The 22,116-nt window shown below is 41.6% G+C and overlaps 1 protein-coding gene across 2 annotated transcripts in view; it reads right to left on the bottom strand.

Annotated features, from left to right (window-relative positions):
- Positions 1–22,116, bottom strand: part of TDRD3 (tudor domain containing 3) — a 474,894-nt gene that overhangs the window by 201,903 nt on the left and 250,875 nt on the right. For both annotated transcript variants that reach the window (XM_073580356.1, XM_073580355.1), the window contains exon 5: positions 17,649–17,790. In XM_073580356.1, coding sequence (XP_073436457.1) covers positions 17,649–17,790 — 142 coding nt within the window. The remainder of the gene's footprint in view (positions 1–17,648; positions 17,791–22,116) is intronic.

Below are 22,116 nucleotides of genomic sequence, written 5' to 3'. Positions count from 1 at the left end.
CTGCTGAAAGACAGCAGCGGTGCCTGGTAAACTGGGCAACAAACAGCAAACAGAATTAAACATTCCTCTGTTATTGAGAAGCTAATTGCAAAGTTGCTTGTTTTTACTAAGATTTAGCAATTTTAATCGTTAAGGAATTGAGAATAACCCTTTAACTAGAGATGGGCAAACCCAAACAGTATAGTTTGGGGTCTAAACAGAACACTTAGGCGATAAGCAGTAAAATAATAAAATTAAAAAGTGCTCCGTTCTTGGGAATAAAGAGGATTTTTTCAACATGTAACCTGCAAAATTGCTTATTTTTACCCATTTAGGAGACAAGTCCATTATTTAGTTAGCACACTGGTAATCCCCTAACAGGAAAACTCACTTAAAGGGGTTGTCCACTTCAAATCGATAAGTCTGCGGTCATTCTGTGTGACTGCAGACTTATGAATCTCCCCAGCGCACACTCTGTGGGCTGTGGGGATTCGCTGGTTTCTGAACCGGGACCGGAGGGTATGCATGAGTTATACACGGGGGTCAGGATGGGAGATATTATTACAATAGGGGAAAATTAAGGGATATTATTACTGCAGTGATGTATTTGTTTCATTTTTTGAGGATACTGTTTTAAATGGGGGAGGCGGTCCTGTTACTACGCAGAGCGACACTATCCGTTGCCTTTTTTTCTTCATCTGGTGTAGTTTAGAAGTTGGGAAAAAATTAAGTAATTTGTTCTGCAAATGGTGCTCTAGATAACTGTGTTATTTCCTGCAGAGACGAGCCCTGGCTGGAAGAAGTGATGGCGGTCTGTGCTGGATGAAGATGAAAGGCGAAGATGAAGGACTTCACCTAGAGACGTCACTGGTGAGTCAGTGTGTTACCTGTAAACTGACACTATCCACTGTATACTATATACAGCTGTCCTGTGTACAATGTCACCAGTGATCACTGTATTAGCTTTACACTGACAATATATACAGAGCTTCTGTGTATGTCATTGATCACTGTATAACCTGTACAATATATACAGCGCTCGTGTGTATAATGTCGCTGTTGATCACTGTATTACCTGTACACTGATACTATATACAGAGCTAGAGAATATAATGTCACCGGTAATAACTATTACCTGTACACAGACACTGCACACTAAGCACAGATTTCCTGTGTATAATGGCACTTACAGTGATATTAGTATTGTTTTTTCATTAATGATCAGTATTGTAGTATTTAGTCACTATGTGGTGGAAATATGTTGCACGGCAATGGTGTGCCGGTATTTGTTCCCTGTATGTGGTATTATTTGGTCACTATGTGGTGGTAATATGTGGTCTGGTCATGGTGTGGTGGTATTTGTTCTTTGTATGTGTTATTATTGGTCACCATGTGGTGGTAATATGTGATCTGTACATGGTGCAGTGGTATTTGTCCCTTGTATGTGATGTTATTCGGTCACTGTGGTGGTAACACGTGGTCTGGACATGGTGTGGCATTTGTTCCTTGTATGTGGTATTATAGGTCACTATGTGGTGGTAATATGGTGTCTGGTCACGGTGCAGTGGTATTTGCCCCTTGTATGTGATATTATTGATCATTTTAAAAATTGAAAAATAAATAAAAACATACCTAAATTATATCGGATATTTTAACAAATGTTTAATAGGTTAGAGTAGAGAGACTACCTGGTCGTGGTGGCTTACAAAGTATTTTGGCTATATGTGTGATCTTGTGATGGGAACTATTAATGTGTAATTGGTGATTTCTAAGAGAGAGCGATGGGACTGTGGACAGTTCGAGGGGTGGAGGCAGGGCTGGGGTGGAGCCTGGGTGGAGTCTCAAGGGGGCCCCGAAAATGTTGAAAGTATGGGGCCCTGAAATTCCTAGTGACAGCCCTGCATGTATCCAAGCAGTAGTTTTCCCACCACATATGGGGTATCTGTGCACTGAGGAGAAAATGCACAACAAAATGTATGGTCCATTTTCTCCAGTTACCCTTGTGAAAATTAAAAATTTGGGGCTAAACCAACATTTTATGGGAAAAATTAAAACTTTCATTTTTTACCTTCCACATTGCTTTAACTCCTGTGAAGCACCAAAAGGATTAATAAACTCCCTAAATGTGGTTTTGAGTATTTTAAGGGGTGCCATTTTTAAAATAGTGTCACTTTTGGGCATTTTTTGTCACATAGCATTTTTTGTCACATAGCATTTTTTGTCACATAAGCCCATCAAAAATCACTTTAAATGTGATGTGGTTCCTAAAAAAAATGGTTTTGTAAATTTTGTTTGAAAAATGAAAAATTGCCGATTTACTTTCCACCTTTCTAGCATAAAATTTAGCTTAAAAAATGATGCTGCTCTTAACCCCTTAATGACCATCAATATGTCTTTTAACTTAAAAGAGAATAGCATCCCCATACAGGTTGTCAGGAACACCGCACTACACTGGCTCGCAGAGCCTGTGCGCGTGTCCTGAGTACAGAAACAGTGCTAAAAGATTCCTGTGGAGCAGGTCAGCAGGGGTGACAGTGCGTGCTTCAAACTATTAGTGTCAGGGTCCAGTCAGCGCCGGAAAGTAAAGAGGCATAGGACCTGCGGACACTGAAGTTAGCAAGCTGGCACAGGACCTATGGTCAGGTGACTGAAAGGGGGCGGGGCTTAGTGTCCTGCTTTCAGATATGACAGGACACCATACAACAACTCAGTCAGGCAAAACGGAGGTCACAACAGTACGGGCAAACGAGGCACAGGAGGGACAAACAGACGGGTAGTCAGACAAGGCCAAAGGTCATACACAAGAGGGCGACGTGGTACCAAGGGGATGAGCAGAGAGAAATCTGGTCACAAGCAGAGAGTCATACACGAGAGGTAGCGCAGTACAAGGGGGACAGGCAGAACTCGTAACAGGGACAGAACCGGATCAAAACCAAACAAGCAAGCAAGATATCAGGCACAAGGCACACGTACGCACAAGGTCAACTAACTCAGCCGAGGGCAGGAGTATAACTGACACCAGACCTAGGTCCAATGAGCATTAAATAGCCACCCTCTGCCAGAGAGGCGAAACAATTAACCCCCAGTCTGATCAGGACGGGCCAAAGCGAAACCCCGTCCTGGATCATGACACAGGTGACAATCCAGCAGCTGTCGGCTGTCCACTATAGCTGACAATATGCTGCATCAGCCACGATCAGTGTTGTCACCATCCATATCTGTTTAACCCCTTAGATGCTGCTGTCAATAGTGGCTATATCATATAAATGTTTAAAAGAGTGTGGCTCCTCCCTCTTTATCCCCATCGACACCCTGAGATCATGATTGTGTGGTCCTGATGTTTGCCATGGCAATTCACGGACAAATAGTGGCCTTAGAGTGTGATGGCTGTTGTAACCTGTTCAGATAAATTAGCAACATTTAGGTGGTAAAAATCAACTTTCTCATTCCTATCATGCCAATTTGTATTAATTCCTGAAAAGCACCTGAAGGGTTAATAAACTACCTGACAGCAGTTTTCAGTTTTTCAGGGGGTGCTGCTGTTAAAATGGTATCACTTTTGGGGGTTTTCCAATATATAGCACCCCTAAAGTCACTGCAAACCTGGATAGGTCCCTAAAAAAATAAATTTTGTAAATTTCCATGAAAAAAAAAAAAATAATTACTGCTACATTTTTAAACTTTCTAAAATGCTAATAAAATAACATTTTACAAATGGTGCTGATGTAAAGTAGGCATGTGGGAAACATTATTAATGTTTTGCTATGGTTTGATTATCTGAATTAAAGGAATACTCATTAAAATTTTGAACATTGCTAATTTTTTTTACATTTTTGTCAAATTTCTGATATTTTTTTATAAAAACAAAACATATCAACCTAAATGTACCATTATCATAAAGTATATGTCACAAAAAAACAATCTCAAAATCATTGGGATTTGTTGAAGTGCTTCAGCGTTATTACCACATAAAGTGACACTGCTCAGATTTTTAAAATTTGGCTCTGTCACTAAGGGGTTAAGTAGAAATGTGGTAAATGTTAACTATTAACAATTTTGTGTGCTATAACTACTGTATATGGTTTAAAGGGGTTGTCCACTACTAGGACAACTCCTTAAACTAAATGTTCGGCCCAGATAAAATAACAAAGCCTATGCTCACCTCCCATGGCCGGCTCTGTTCTAGCAGTGTAGGCACTTGCTGTCCTGGGGCTGTGATGCGGTGGAATGACACGTGATGCCCAATCAGCACTGGTGTCACTGTCTCCACCATCAGACAAAATGAACATGAAGAGGAAGCCCTGGCTTCCTCTTCATGTTCAGTTGGTATGAAGGCAGAGACAGCGATACCTGTTCTGATTGGGCGCTGGCTTTGTGTCACAACACCGCATCACAGCCCTGGGGGGAGAAAGAGTGCTGACACCACGGGAACAACGTCGGAGGAGAGTATAGATTTCATTATTCTATTGGGTCGAACATTTAGTTGAAGAAGGGGTTGTCTTAGGAGTGGACAACCCATTTAAGGGCATAATTCAAAGTTTGAAAATGGTGAAATGTTCCCATTTTTTGACAAATTTTCAATATTTGCATAAACAAATGCAAATCATATCGACCAAAATTTACCATTATTACGAAGTACACACATGTCACGAAAAACAACCTCAGAATCACTGGGATATGTTGATGTGTTCCAGAGTTATTACCACACAATGTGATGCTGGTCAGAATTGTAAAATTTGGCCTGGTCAGGTAGGTGAAAACAGTCTGGGGGGGGGTGAAGGGGTTAAGAGCCTTCCCTTTGCCAGTACAGAAACACAAGCTGAAACCCATGAAAGATGCCTTTAACACCGGTTTTACTAGCCACAGGTGTTGCACAGCAAGGACTATTTTCAGGTCTATTGTCAATGATACACAGCATTGTGCATGCACACTTTTAATTACATCCTAAACTATACTACTATCACTGTGCGCACAGGCCATATCTACTGATAAGGGTTATCCCTAGAAGTCACTGATGGTCTCCTATATGATCCTCCTAATGGGGTTTTCCAATCCAATTAACAGTAGGGGCTATAACTGCAGCAGTAACAGTGATAAGATTGGAAACATTTAGTGGGTCAGATAACGTTTAGATTGTGCCTGATGATTACCATATATTATTATAGAAAAAACGGTGCGTAAATCCAGCCAAATCCAACCAGAGCTCTAATCTTCCACAAACATGCACACTTCTGTATAAAAGTATTAATAATAATTATGTTGTATAGAGCACAAAGCAGAATACAGCTTGCTAACGGTGCACAGCTACAAAATGAAATTATATTGTAGAAATAGGAAGGAAGTAAAAACTGAACAGTGGAGGTCCCAGCATTGCAATCACTGCTCACCATAATCACTGCACAGAACACATAATAAAAATAAACACTAAACTAAAAGCACCAGACAGAGGGGAAAAGAAAGATAAGTGTAATCTGTTTGCAAGAAATTAAACTACCCACTGGAAAAGCAATGATTGTGATCAGGAAAATAAAAATACTCAATGGAGAGAAGCCATACAGAACCATGAAAAATCCAAAGGAGCGATGTAACTATTAAAGCTTGATTTAGAACCATGTGGCGTAATGTGACAACTGAAGCTTGATTTTTGCTTTTTGACAAGCACCACAATATTTCATGCAACTTAATAGCCGTTGAAAAGATTCGCACTCTCAGGTAGGCATTAGGTAGCGTTCACACAGGCACTGGATTCTTTAGTCAAAACAATGTAACATTTATTTATAACCATAAAAACAACATCCCTAGCACTGTCCAAGCACTAACTAAACAAAACAGAGCCTGGCTGCTCATACATGGCTGAGATAGTCCCAGTTCTGTCAAACACAATGGTTATTGTCCATATCAATCACTGATACTTGCAGTTTGGTGCACACAACCGATGCAGCCCCTTCTTAGAGAGGGAATCTGGCTTGTCTATCTCTTCAGCTCCAATACTATCCCCTCTGGTCAGCTTCCTCCCAAGTGACTGACTACGGCCCCTTCACACGTCCGTGTACACGTACACATGCACAGCCATTATAACATTATAATCTATGGGGCTGAACCAACGTCCGTATTTCACACGGACACACGCTCTGTGTAAACCACACAGAGAGAGTACATATCACATGTACCCATACAAGTCTATGGCTCCGTGTAAAACATAATATAATGCTTTCAAGAAATTACAGATTTTAGTGATGTGCAAAGACAAAAAATAGCTTGCAGTGCTTTCTATTTAGCCACATAAATAAATCATAAAATGAAAAAAATGACGTAGGGTCCCACCTATTTTTTCCCCTCATTCACCAATTTATTCAAAAAGGAAAAAAATCCCACGCAGATCCGCTATCGTCCATCAAATCCAACGTAGTCCGATTCCAACAAACAAGGCTATGGAGCCTTGTTCTGACTCTGCATAGCCTTTGCCTACAGCCACTGTGGGGTCCTGCTATACAGTGTGAGACTGGGCGATTCTCAAAAGCAGACACGTCCGTAACGTTAACCGTCAGACATTTATTTAATACTTTGTACAAAAGGCTTTATTTTGTGATGACTGCTTCAAGCCACCTCCTGTATGGAGAAACTAGTGCATGCATTGCTCCGATGTGATTTTGGCCCATTCTTCCACACAATCACTCTTCAAATCTTGAAGGTTCTGTGGGCTCCTTGTATGAACTCTGAGCTTTAGTCCCTTCCATAAATTTTCTATTGGATTCAGGTCAGGTGACTGGCTGGGCCATTCTAGCAGCTTTATTTTCTTTCTCTGAAACCAATTGAGAGTTTCCTTGGCTGTGTGTTTGGGGTAGCGCACATAAGGAAAAAATTCAAGTCTACCTTTCAAATGTGTTTTTTGAATTTTTTCCTTATGTGCGCAATTCAGATTTAACAAAAAGCAAAAAACAAATATCCTGAACTAAAAGTAAAAAATATACTGCAAATAATGCATAAAGGTAATAATAATAATAAAAAAGGGTATTTAGTAAACATAATTTTGATCAAAATAATGTACAAGCCATCCCGCCACGTCACGGCAACCCTTGTAGGACAGTCCCTACTCTAGTATTTAAAACCTTTTCACTTGCCAAGTGGCGTGAATGTGAATAAGGGTCGAGTGGCTGAACCACTTGTAACAGGTTAGGCCATCCAGTCTGGCCTAACCTGTTACAAGTGGTTCAACCGCTCGACCCTTATTCACATTCACGCCACTTGGCAAGTGAAAAGGTTTTAAATACTAGAGTAGGGACTGTCCCACAAGGGTTGCCGTGACGTGGCGGGATGGCTTGTACATTATTTTGATCAAAAATATGTTTACTAAATACCCTTTATTATTATTATTACCTTTATGCATTATTTGCAGTATATTTTTTACTTTTAGTTCAGGATATTTGTGTTTTTTGCTTTTAGTTTTCTCTGGTTAATGGTCATGTGTTAATATGCACTTACATTGTGCATACACATTAACTTACTTTTCTCAGTTCAGATTTGTTTTTTATGCAATTCAGATTTAGTGTTAGGGACTCGCAAAATTTGGGGACTCTCGACGTTGGGTTGGGGTTGCGAGCCTATCAGCTTTGGCCAAAATAGTAACTAATACCCCGTATCTTTATCTTTTTGCACTTTTTATCATTTTTGCAGGATGCAGCTAGACCTCTTTATGTTGGCTTGGTTTTTCCTGTGTGATGCATATATAAAGTGCTGCGCAGCCCGCCTGCTAATAATATAGGTGTCATTAATAGGCTGTTCAGACACTTTGCACCACACTTATCTGTGTTACTGATGTCCTATGCAAGCCCTATTTGTGTGCATTTTTTCCACTAGGCAGCCAGACCACCTTGGGATACTGGCTGTTTTCATCAGTGGTTTGCACCTGTGCTGCCCCAGCCTTTATCAGTGGAGGTCTGCTGCATCCTGCTAGTGCATTAGTCAGGGTCTTGGTGAGTCTACCTTTTAACTGTGTGCTTGGGGTCAATGTCTTGCTGAAATGACCACCATTGTTTCATCCTCATCATCCTGGTAGATTGCAGCAGATTTTTATCAAGAATGTCTCGGTACATTTGTCCATTCATCCTTCCTTCAGTTATATGAAATTTGCCAGTGTGGTATGCAGAAAAACAGCCCACACCATGAGGTTTCCACCTCCGAATTTTCCTACTGGTATGGTGTTTTATGGGGTGATATTCAGTGCCTTTTGGATTCCAAACATGGCGTGCATTATGGCATCCAAAGAGTTCTATTTTAGTTTCTGACCAGACTGTATTCTCCAAGTACATCACATGCTTGTCTAAATCTTGGTGAGCAAACTTTAAAGGCGCTTAAACCTGTTTTTGGTTCAACAATGGATTCTTGTGTAGTGAGCATGCACACAGGCCATGGAGGTTGAGTTAATTAATTATAGTCTTTTCTTTTTAACAACTGTACCTACTGATTCCACTTCTTCCTGTAGCTCTCCCCAGGTGGTCCTTGACTCTTGCACAGCTCTTCTGATAATTCTTTTCACTTCTCTGTCTGAAATCTTGCGAGGAGCACTAAAGCTGGAGTCACACATAGTGACTTACCAGCGATCCCGACAACGATATCAACGTGTCAGGATCGCTGGTAAGTTGCTATGTGATCGCTGGTGAGCTGTCAAACAGACAGCTTCACCATTGATTAGCACAGCGACGCCGCGCGCGCGGCATCGCTGTGTTCATTAGCGGTGATTCCATGGATCCATGTAAAAAATAGAATTAAAATAAAAAAATATTGTTATTCTCACATTCCGACGTCCCGTGCAGCATTCCCGCCTCTCTCCACACTCCGGTCCCAGTAATCTCTTGCGAGAATGACCGCGATGACGTCCGTTCTCGCGGGATTGCGAAGTCTCGCGGTCATTCTTGCAAAGGATTACTGGAACCGAAGCGTGGAGAGAGGCGGGAATGCTGCATGGAACGTCGGAAGGTGAGAATAATAACAATATTTTTTATTTTTTTTATTATTTTTTACATCCTAGTACAGCTGATCGCTGGTCTCCCGCCTGTCACACGCAGCGATGCGTGCTGGCCAGCGGGAGATCAGCGACCAAAAAAATGTCCAGAGATTTCTTGCAGCGATCAGCAATACTGGCAGGGGGGCTGGTCGCTGATCGCTGTCACACACAGCGATCTTGCTGGTGAGATCGCTGTTGTGTCACAAAAGTTGTGACTCAGTAGCGATCTCGCTAGCGAGATCGCTATGTGTGACTGGGCCTATAGTCATGGCCGGATTATGATGAAATTATATTCTTTCCACTTCCGGATTATGGCCCCAACAGTGCATGAAATGTTTCTTGAGTGGCATCTTAGTAATAAGACACCTTTTAATAGGCGATCAGTTGAACCAGCTGATATTATTATTCACCAAGTGGCAGGATTGCTTTCTAATTACTGCTAGATTTCAGCTTGTGTCATGAGTTTCCATGGCTATTTGCACCTCTCTGTCTAAGTGTGTTCAATACTTATTCTTTGTGGAGTCGGAATGAGGAGTCAGAGAAATTAAGGAATCAGAGTTGTTAAGACGGAAGTCAGGGAAATTGAGAAGATGGGAGTCAGAGATGGTGGTTTGGCTTACCGAATCCACAGTCCTGCGGACAACATACCGATTGAAAAAAAAACAACAAAAAAATGTACAAATGGATGTTGAACAAAAAGCACACGAATAGTCAAAACGGAACATCCTACATGGACATATTTTTATTCGCATGTGTGAAGGGGAATTAAGGTGAACGCCAAGCCTGTTATATGCAGAGCTAGCCAGGTGCACCTAATCAGAACCTGTAGAGCTATGATGTAACCACAGCTTACATTGCTTTGCTACACCATATAAAAAGTATTTCTAAGAGGTAAGACTAATCACAATTAACATCTTCACTAATGATTGTATTAAAGATTAAGGGTTTGTTCACACACTGTGTTTTTGCCGCCGAAAAAGAAACAGCGTTTAACAATACCAGCCAAGATTACTGACGTCACATGTACACGCTACTTACTTTTTCCTTGCGGATTTCAACCAAAGTGTTTTTTTTTTATCTGCACCATGTCAATTCTATCAGCATTTTTTTTATCCATTCAAATGAATGGGGAAAAGAACACAAGTAAAGAAAAGCATCAAAACTGCACATATTTTCTAGGGGGTGTTTCATGCGAACACACTGGTTTTTGCTGCAAAAAAATCTACTGCAAATATTCAACTGTGCCCATAGTTCAATATAAGCTCCCTGTTGAGTAGTCACCTTCACATACTCTAAAGACTCAAACTTATATGCTTCCTATTGCCAAAAAAAGAAACTTAATTAGCTTTCTAAACAAATGTTTTTGTAGAGTCTGTGCAACTTTTGTACATTACAAACTGTGTGCAGCTGCTTCTGACATAGATCTGGGAGCATATTCTACATGGCTGGCCGGCCCCTTCCTGCACCCTCCTCTCAGTGTTAGTGACATCAGCAGGGAGGGAGAGGAGGTCATAAATGGCAGAACATAATACAGTTAGGTCCATATATATTTGGACAGAGACATTTTTCTAATTTTGGTTCTAGACATTACCACAATGAATTTTAAACAAAACAATTCAGATGCAGTTGAAGTTCAGACTTTCAGCTTTCATTTGAGGGTATCCACATTAAAATTGGATGAAGGGTTTAGGAGTTTCAGCTCCTTAACATGTGCCACCCTGTTTTTAAAGGGATCAAAAGTAATTGGACAATTGACTCCAAGGCTATTTCACAGACAGGAGACAGAATCCCTTTGTTATGTCAATCTCAATTAAGCAGATAAAAGGCCTGGAGTTGATTTGAGGTGTGGTGCTTGCATTTGGAAGGTTTTGCTGTGAAGGAAACATGCGGTCAAAGGAGCTCTCCATGCAGGTGGAACAAGCCATCCTTAAGCAGCGAAAACAGAAAAAACCCGTCCGAGAAATTGCTACAACATTAGGAGTGGCAAAATCTACAGTTTGGTACATCCTGAGAAAGAAAGAAAGCACTGGTGAACTCATCAATGCAAAAAGACCTGGGCGCCCAGGGAAGACAACAGTGGTGGATGATCGCAGAATAATCTCCATGGTGAAGAGAAACCCCTTCACAACAGCCAACCAAGTGAACAACACTCTCCAGGAGGTAGGCGTATCAATATCCAAATTTACCATAAAGAGTAGACTGCATGAAAGTAAATACAGAGGGTTCACTGCACGGTGCAAGACACTCATACGCATCAAGAATCGAAAGGCTAGACTGGACTTTGCTAAAAAACATCTAAAAAAAAGCCAGTACAGTTCTGGAAGAACATTCTTTGGACAGATGAAACCAAGATCAACCTCTACCAGAATGATGGAATGAGAAAAGTATGGTGAAGGCGTGGTACAGCTCATGATCCAAAGCATACCACATCATCTGTAAAACACGGCGGAGGCAGTGTAATGGCTTGGGCATGCATGGCTGCCAGTGGCACTGGGTCACTAGTGTTTACTGATGATGTGACACAGGACAGAAGCAGCCGAATGAATTCTGAGGTATTCAGAGCCATACTGTGTGCTCAGATCCAGCCAAATGCAGCCAAACTGATTGGTCGTCGTTTCATACTACAGATGGACAATGACCCAAAACATAAATCCAAAGCAACCCAGGAGTTTATTAAAGCAAAGAAGTGGAATATTCTTGAATGGCCAAGTCAACCCAATTGAGCATGTAATTCACTTGTTAAAGACTAAACTACAAACAAGCCGCAACTGAAAACCACCGCAGTGAAGGCCTGGCAGAGCATCAAAAAGGAGGAAACACAGCATCTGTTGATGTCCATGAGTTCAAGACTTCAGGCAGTCATTGCCAACAAAGGGTTTTCAACCAAGTACTAGAAATTAACATTTTGTTTACAATTATTTAATCTGTCCAATTACTTTTGGTCCCTTTAATAACAGGGTGGCAGATGTTAAGGAGCTGAAACTCCTAAATCCTTCATCCAATTTTAATGTGGATACCCTCAAATGAAAGCTGAAAGTCTGAACTTCAACTGCATCTGAATTGTTTTGTTTAAAATTCATTGTGGTAATGTCTAGAACCAAAATTAGAAAATGTTGTCTCTGTCCAAATATATATGGACCTAACTGTATAAGGCAAAATCAATGAAGCATACAGCTTCTGGCGGTGTAACCAGTCTCTGCTCTTTCACGCTCTCCTCTCAGCGTAAAAGATGCCAACAAAAAGGGGAAGTAGATATTGGACATGGCAGATCAAAGTGTGGAAATGCAGGAAGCATCGAAGTTCAAGAAGTGCAGATCACACAGGTTGTAGAGAATTCAGTAGATATAGAAGACAGCTCACACAACTAGGTCTTCAGAAGGAAAGGAAACACAGACTGTGAAGTGAGGAAAGAGAGCAAGCTAAGAGGACTCTGTAGGAGAAAGGTAGAGGGTCAAAATAATCAGTTTAAGTCAGCACAAAGGATAAGAGACTCCTTAAAGGTAACCCGTCACCTGTTTTGGTCGCTATATGATGCAGACACTGCCTTTCAGGTCCAACCTGAAAGATAAGAAAAATATGTTTCATTATACTCACTCGGGGGGGGGCAGTCCGGTCCGATGGGTGTCGCGGGTCTGGGTCCGGCGCCTCCCATCTTCTTGTGACGACGCCCTCCTGCTTGCTTCATCGCTCCCGGCACTTCTGCGCAGGCGTACTTCTCTGCCCTGTTGAGCGCAGAGCAAAGTACTGTAGTGTGCAGGCTCCAGGAAAGGTCACAGAGGCCCAGTGCCTGCACACTGCAGTACGTTATTCTTCCCACAACAGGGCAGAGAAGAACGCCTGAGTAAGATGCCGGGAGTGATGATGCAAGCCGGAGGACGGCGTCGCAAGAAGATGGGAGGCGCCTGGACCCTCACCTGTGACCGGAATGCCCCCCCCCCCCCGGGTGAGTATAATAAAACTTATCTTTCTTGCAGTTCGGACCCGGGTCTTATCTACAGCATTATAGAATGCTGTAGATAAACCCTGAAAGGTAGTGACCATGTCTTATAGCGGCCAAAATAGGTGACAGGTGCACTTTAAGGACTGTAGGAGGAGAAATAAGTTTAATTATATATATTACTAGAAGACAATAGGTATGGGTTCAGATTAGCTATACATTTAAAGGGGTTTAACTTTGATGGCTATTCTTAAAATAGGTAATGAAAATTAGATCAGTGAGGAGTGAGAACACTGGCACCGCCACCGAAAAGCTGATCAGTTGCAGAGCTGCATTGTACAGCTCAGTCAACTGTACAGTGGCTGAGGCTGAGTACGGCACATCATCCTCCCCTATTCGAATGATTAGGGGCAGATCTTCAGTAATCCGCTGTGACCACTATGAAGTTGATGGAGGTGTGCTCTTCCGCTCCACAACTAACAATATCTGGCTGCTACTGGTAACGGGAACAGCTAATTAGGGGTTGTGCATGTAAAAGTTTTAAGATTGTGTACAGAGAGATCAAGTTGCTTTTCTGTATATGTAGATTTCTGCTTGTGTGGATTCTAATCAATTGAATATATTTTGCATGTTTTCAGTGACTGGATGAGTACCGGATGATTCTTCTTGAAAGGCTGCTTCACCTACTGCCTCTATGGATGTTCTGAACATCGATTAAAGTGTAGTTTGTGATTCGCGAGCAAGCTGATACTAGTTTTTATCTATTCCTGAAAATATGCCAGTTTGCCAATCTTCAAATATCATATCATCCCATATTTTTTTTCTTATGATGTAGGGCATAGTTAAGACAGATCACAGCTGTCACACATCTCATGTCTTCAGTTGTCACAATTTGCATTTCAGTATTAGGGACGTTTATCATGAGCCTAAGACACCACTAAAATCTATGACAGATAGAACTTGGTAAATCTGCACTAGTAATATTAGATCCCTTTGAAAAGCGGATTACTAACACAACATTTTAGGCTTTTGTAACTTCATTAGGACTTTTTTCCCTCTATAAAATCAAAACATCTGTTATCTGTATTGATATATATCATGTAGCAATACTATAGTTGCTTTTCTGCATCTGTAAAAAATTTAAATACAGTAATGTGCAAAACTTTTAGGCAGGTGAGGAAACATGCAGCAAAGTAAGAATGCAGTTTACTTTCATAAATTAACAAAATGCAAAGTAAATGAACAAACTAAAAATATGAAATCAATATTTGGTGTGACCAATCTGCCTCCAAAACAGCATCAAGGCATCAATTCTTCTAGGTACCCTTAACCACAATTTTTGAAGAAGCTCGGCAATGAAGTTGTTACAAACATCTTGAAGTAACCACATACTGTATCTTCTGTGGATGTAGGCTTCTGCAAATCCTTCTGTCTCTTCTTGTAATCCACACAGACTCTATGTTGAGATCAGAGCTCTGTGAGGACCATATCATGACTTCCAGGACTCCTTGATCTTCTTTACAGTGAAGATGGCACTCAATGACATTGGTTGTGTGTTAAGGGTTATTGTCGGGCTGTAGAATAAATTTGAAGGCAAATAGCTGATTTCCTGATGGTAATGAATTATGGATAAATATCTGTGTATATTTCGCAAGATTGAGGGCACCATTAACCCCTTCCCGACATCTGATGTACTAGGACAGCAGATGTCCCCTCCCCCTCTTTGGTGCGGGCTCCGGCGCTGAGCCTGCATCTTTTCCGGCACATGACAGCTGATCTGATCAGCTGACATGTGCCCCTAACAGCCACAGGTGGAATCGTGATCCACCTGCAGCTGTTAACATGTTAAATGCCGCTGTCAAACTCTGACAGAGGTATTTAACATGCACGGGCTGGAAGCGCATCACAAATGCAGCCATCGGTACCCGTGTCACATGACCAAAAAGCTGTCATGCAGGAAACCCCTGTGGTTCTCATTGCTGGATCTCTATGAGGGCCGCCCATAGGTCGGCGCTCATAGCAAGTGAGCATTTCTACTACACAAATCATCTCTGCTACACAGAGCAGGGTTGAAGCCCTGCTGCGTGTAGCACAAGCGTTCGGATGATCACAGCTGCTAGTCTCCCATGGAGACAACTGAAGCAGGTGAAAAGTAAAAATGCTTTCAAAAATATAAATAAATAAATTGTATCTATGTATAAGCCTCCTACTCCTTCTCAGACCCATGAAAATATGCTTTATAATTCTACAGCCCATTCTGTACAACACATTTTGTGCTGACAGAGTCACTTTAAAGGGAACCTGTTATGTGAAAAATTGCTACTAACCTGCAGATATGGGGTTAATCTTCAGATTAATAAGGTTCAGAAACCGTGAAGCCGCCACAGAGAAAGACCTGCTGCTGGGATGAAATTAATTATATTCTTTCTGGTAGCCTCCGGCTTTCAGTCATAGAGGTTCGGCTTCAGTCATCGATCAGTACATAGTGAGCTGCGGCTGTGACCACGATGACAACACTGACTAACACGCGGCTCTGTACTGATGCACTACTGATCCGGCCGTCAGTCGGTGTTGGGAGCATGGTTACAGCCGCTGCTCACTATGTATTGAGCAGGGATTGAACTGGTGTCTCAGATTGTGTAGGTTACTGTGCACAGAGTGTCAGGTCAGCGCTGTTATACTGATTAAAATGATACCTTGGTTGATGAAATCTGTCTTATGCATGTTGTTCAATCTTTATTTTCAGTCTTTAATTACCATATATACTCATGTAGAAGCAGAGATTTTCATGACCTTTTTTTGTACTAAAAACGTCACCCTTAGCTTATGCACGAGTCATTGTCCAGGAAGCCGGCAGGGTAGGCGGAGCTGCGGCAGGAGCTGGCGGCTGTGGAACAGTGACAGCTGCCTTCAAGAAGACATCATACTCACCCTCCTCGCGCCGTCGCTGCATCTCCGTCCCTGCATCTCTTTCCCAGAGTCGGTAGCTCGTTCCCTGTGCTGAGCAATCATGAGAGAACGGGCAAGCCGAGCCATGCGGGACCGGACAAGCCGAGCCATGCGGGACCGGGCAAGCCGAGCCATGCGGGACCGGGCAAGCCGAGCCATGCATACAACAAGGGGAGCCACACATAGCAGGACAGGATGGCTGGAGCCACACATAGCAGGACGGGGGAGGCACACATAGCAGGACAGGAAGGAGGAGCCATATATACCAGAAGAAAACAGGGGAGCCACGAATAGCAAGACAGGGATAAGGGGACAATGCACACCCGGCTTATACTCGAGTCAATAAGCTTACCCAGTTTTCCGTGGCAAAAATAGGTGCCTCGGTTTATACCCGGGTCGGCTTATACTAGAGTATATACAGTAATGATATGCTCGTGCCCCGGGGCGGCCTGTTGGGGGTCATGTGGTGCTCTGCTTAACTATTCATAATGCAGACTGCTGACAGGTCACTGCCCCCTAGTTTGCATAATGAATCCCTTTACACACTGGAGAAAAAAAAACCCTTCTGCAGGCAGGCACCTGCGCTTCAGCATAATGGCATGTTTAGTGTCATAGTAATCACTGTTCCTGATGTTATTGAGCAAGTACAAAAAAAAATAATCTATTTGAACATGGCGCCTGCGCAGTAGCAGCTATTGGTGTGTATAGAGATCCAATACCTGCTACTGCTCAGGCGGCACCATGTTGCTGGAAAAGAAAAAAAAAAAAATCCTCCTCAGAGATGGCGCCACCCGCATCTGCGCAGTAGCAGCTATCGGAGATCGCAGAGAGCTGCTACTGCGCAGACACCCTTTTAGGGACAGAATAACTGTTCAACCAAAGTACAGACACTCGGTGCTTCACGGCAGGGCCAATCATTTAAACACACCTTCTCACCTGCTTGTTTTCCCTCTATCTCCACCCTTCTTTGGCCCCATGAAGACATAGCTGTCAAGTAAAGAAGAGGTGGAGATCGAGGAAAAACAAGTATGTGTGAAGGTGTATTTAAACGATTGGCCACGCCATGAAGCTCCGAGCTGTGAAACATAGTTTGGACAGTCATTCTTCTGTCCTGATAGATAGAATGAACGAATTTGTTCGGTTTTTGTCCCCGAATCAGATTTTGACATATTTGTGCCAAATGTATGTTTCATGATCGGTTCTGAACATATTCGGGAATTTTTACTCCCACTGACTCTAATGACATTTGACCTGTTCCACAAACATTGCAAAAACAATATTCGATGCCGATCGTATGCAGAACCGAATCCGAACAAATTCGCTCGTCTCTACTGACAGAGTCCCTTTATTGCTGTTTTGAAGACAAAGGGTGGTCACACCAAATACTGTTTAGATTTAGACTTCTCATTGCCCATTCACTTTTCGTTTTGATAAAAAAAAAACTATTAACACTTCTATTTTTGAAAGCAAGCATATTTTGCAGAACTTTTTCCACACCTGCCTGAAACATTTGCACAGTACTGTATGCAAAGAAATTTAGATCTTATAACAAATGTATGTGTTTTTACAATTCCCTAAAAAATGACTGTAATGAAATGGGATACAATAAAATAAAATGCATTCTGTTAACACCGCTTGCTTGGAATAAATAGGCAAACACTGTTATAAAAGGGCAATATTGGATGTATGCTTCCAAAAGGATATTCATTCTCTGCCTGGAAGAGTCAATTTAGTAACACACCAGCAACAAGAGCTCAAAGTGATTTGTGTTGGCCTCACCCTCTGCAGCTCCCATTTCTCTATAAGCGGTTCCACTTCACCTCCAAGCACGATGGTGTTGGTGTCATCCAAAAGCAAGCATCCATTTTTCACTTCAACAGTTCCTAATAGCTTTATTTTTGTGCCAGGTGGAGTGTTCAAGCTAGAAGGGAGGAAAAAGACATAGAATACAATTAAAATGTTAGACTTTTGTACAAGCTGCCAAGAAATGCAATAATCAATTCTAATTTTCTTCTAAATGCATACAAAAACAAATGTAACAGTACAGACACTTAGGAGACAGAAGTACACGGCCCGCGAACATTGCAATCAGCAGTTAAAGTATATACTGCTGCCGTTTAGGATTTACTTTCTGAAAAATACTGTACGTAACACCACATTAGAAGCAATTACAAGGTCAATGAAGTTATGACAGTAGAACATATGGGAAATCCCACGATGCAAGCAAAGCACAACACAAGCAATTATTGCCTCCTGTAACACACTGCACCTCTTACAATGGATCCACGCTGCGGCTTGCTTTTCCTACTAGGGTTTTTTTTTAAATCAATTCTACAAAGTATGACCACACACCGTGCTAGTAAAGTGGAACGCAATAAAATACAGGAATGTTAAACAAAAAATTGTTCTTTATAGCACTAGATACGTAAGGATGAAGGACTCTGAACAGTTATGAGCGAGTATACTCGTTGCTCAGGTTTTCCCGAGCATGCTCGTATGTCCTCTGAGTATTTTGGTGTGCTCGGAGATTTAGTTTTCATCGTCTCAGCTGCATGATTTGCGACTTGTAGACAGGCTGAATACATGTGGGATTCCGTAACAAACAGGCATTCCACACATGTATTCAGCCTGTCTAGCAGTCTCAAATCATGCAGCTGAGACGATGAAAACTAAATCTCCGAGCAAGGCAAAATACTCGGAGGACATCCGAGCATGCTCAGGAAAACCCAAGCAATGAGTTTACTCACTCATCACTAACTCTGAACTGAAACTACATCCATTTATTTAATATTTTAGGAAATCCTGACACTTTCCATAGTTCGTAAGGTAATAGGCATGGACCCAACCAGAACAGACAACAGAGGCATTCATAATCATCCATTCCAATGAGAAAAAAAGAAATGTGTCACCTACAAAAGTCTCTAATGTCAACTAACCAGATTGGGTTCAGTGACTCACAGGATAGATGATAAATGTACGATTGCTGGGACAATCCCTAGAATGCCCAGTTTCTCCACACCTGCAAAACTGCACCAAAAAGAAACTTGAATGGATTGGTGGCAGCTGCCAATCAACGTATACGAGGCTGACAAACAGCTAAGCGCAAAAACCCCTTAGAATGACATTTTGTTATGTAATGACAGGTGAGTAATAGCGCTTCACCGACCATTTTCTGTAAACAAGTCAATAAATGTAGAAAATTGCAGAATTTAAATCCAACATCGATGGATTATTTTACCGTTTCTTTACAAAGATGGAAGCTTTGGAGTCCGACGATATAGCTAAGCATCTGCAAGATAAAATTAGTAGAGCGGCCAAAACAAGGAGCAGCCAAAATCATTGAGGAGCAAAGCACACTTGACACGACTGTCAGATTTTGTCGCTTCCCTTTTTTTCCCTCAGTACTATTGACTGTACACACAAACAGACTACAATGGGACATGCACTGCGATTTCCATGATTCCGGCACCTAGGTTAGTGAGATATATTGATGTGTGAATGGCACCACTGACACTTTAGTTTATAAAAACGCACCAAAGAAAACAAACTGTTGTATGAATAACTCTTAAATCACCACTCCGGCGGGTATTTTTCATTCAGTGCTGGAGTGGTGCATTAAAGCTAAGGTCACTGCCCCTGCTCTTATACTCACACTGCAGCATCTTCACAGCTTTTCGGAGCCTCTCTGGTGCCGTCGTTCCATCTTGTGACTGCAGCTTCTGACTTGCAGGAAGCTGAAGCTACATCACAAACTCTCAAAGCCTCGTCCGGGCTCTCAGACTCGTATTGAGTTGTGACCTCCGGCTTACTCCATGAAACAATGGAGCAGCAGACAGCTCACAAACTGCCAGAGACCGACAGGATCGGCAGTGATAACAGATGAAGGTGCTGAAAAGTGAAACAAGACAGGGAGCAGGAGACTTAGATTTGAAGCACCACTCCAGAGATAAAATAGAAAAAAACTCTGCAGTTTTGGCAGTCAGTTTTCTTTAATTAAATGACCATACCTATATTCTAAAGCATTTTGGTTAAAATTAAGGTTGTGCACAATGACAACTTCATACATTTCCAATTCATCACCAGGAAAATAGCATCACAACAATCAGACAGAATTAACCCCTTAATTACCACCATACGTCTTTTTACTGACCTGCGATATAAGAGACTGGCATACCCATACAGGTGAAAATCCAGCAGCTGCCGGCTGTACACTAACAACTTGCTATATCTGCCACGATCAGTGTTGGCACCATCCATATCTGTTTAACCCCGTAGATGCTGCTGTCAATAGTGACTACATCATATAAATGGCTAACAGAGTGTGGCTTCTCCCTCTTTATCCCCATTGGCACCCTGAGATCATGATTGTGTGGTCCTGATATTTGCCATGGCAAGTCACGGCCAACTAGCGGCCTTAGAGTCTGCCGCCTATAGCGGCCTGTTCAAAAGTTAGCCATATTTAGGTGATAAAAATACATTTTTTCATTCCTGTTATGCCACATTGCATTAATTCCTGAAAATCACCTGAAGGGAAAATAAACTACCTGACCGCAGTTTTCAATATGTTAGAGGGTGCTGTTTTTAAAATGGTATCACTTTTGGGGGGTTTCCAATATATAGGACCCCCAAAGTCACTTCAAACCTGGATAGGTCCGTGAAAAAAATATTTTTTGTAAATTTCCTTGAAAAAATGAAAATTTACTGCTACATTTTAAAACTTCCTAAAAGGTAACAAAATAAAATAACATTTTACAAATGGTGCTGATTTAAAGCAGACATGCGGGAAATGTTATTAGGTTTTTCTATGGTGTAACTATCTAGATTAAAGGGATTAATCATTCAAAGTTTGAAAATTCTTTTTTTTTAAATATTTTTGACAAATTTGAGATTTTTTTTTTATAAATAAACACAAAACATATCGATCAAAATCTACTATTATCATAAATTATAATGTGCCAAGAGAAAATAATCTCAAAATCACTGGGATTTGTTGAGGCATTCCAGAGTTATTACCACATAAAGTGACATGGGTCAGAGTTAAAAAATTTGGCCCTGTCACTTTGGGGATAATCACTCTTTTTAAAAAAAAAAAAAAAATGCAAAACTTTTGGCCTCTACTGTATGCCGTTTGGTGATGTTGATCTTACAGACTGGTTCCCTTTAAATCTTCTACGTCTTTAGGTTCTACACAGCTATTCATACCACCCAAACACAATCCATTGTCGTGCAGTAGCCTGTACACATGTGATATTAAAAGCTCGGGTTGCAGTAATAGCTCTGGATCCTGTAAGATTTCCATTAGTGCATATTAATTACAGCAACCACAATGAGTGGCGGATATTGTAATCAGGTATGGCGGAAAGTATCCGGGATAAACAGCGAGGTGAAGAGTACACGTGAGATTCTAGTGCAGTGCTTCTGAAAACTTTTTCGTCTTTTCATTCAAACTTTGGATCCTTTGTATTTTTCTGTAGGAGACATTCAGGCAAGCACTGCGAGAAACGGGCCAACATCTTCATCGTGACTCCGTTTATGCAGCAAAATCCCAAAATAACCTTCCATTATATGTTCTTTCATAGATGAAGGATACGCAGGGATGTCAACCATTTATACAGAAGATTCTCACAGCTTTTTCTTTTGTTACTTCAATATGCTTCAAGTGGCACTGATGCTATTTCATAGAAATGAAAATGACCCAAAATACATGAGATACAAATATCTTCTAGCTGCAGCATTAGACCCAACCAATGTAGAATAAAGGCACAGGAACACAATAGCATGAATCATGAGAAATCAGCACGATCATAAAGGTTAGGCTGACTCCATTCATCACAGAGGAGGACTGCTCATCTGCCAGTAGTCCGATAACGATGGACATAGGCCGCACAGTCCCCTCTCAGAGCTGTAGATAGAGCAGATACTGCCACCATGAATAGAGACTGGATTATTAGTGAAAGTCTGTGCACCGTGACACCCATGATACATGAACAGGATGGGGTTTCATTTCTTTCCCATACATTATTATTATTATAGCGCCATTTATTCCATGGCGCTTTACATGTGAGGAGGGGTATACATAATACATACAAGTACAGTAATCTTAAACAATACAAGTCACGACTGGTACAGGATGAGAGAGGACCCTGCCCGCGAGGGCTCACAATCTACAACGGGATGGGTGGGGATACAGTAGGCGAGGGTAGAGCTGGTCGTGCAGCGGTTTGGTGGATCGGTGGTTACTGCAAGT

The sequence above is a fragment of the Dendrobates tinctorius genome, unplaced genomic scaffold (genome assembly GCF_039654945.1).
Source record: "Dendrobates tinctorius isolate UK_male_01 unplaced genomic scaffold, ASM3965494v1 ptg000064l, whole genome shotgun sequence".
In the NCBI taxonomy this organism is placed as follows: Eukaryota; Metazoa; Chordata; class Amphibia; order Anura; family Dendrobatidae; genus Dendrobates; species Dendrobates tinctorius.
This window is presented reverse-complemented; position numbering and strand designations above follow the sequence as displayed.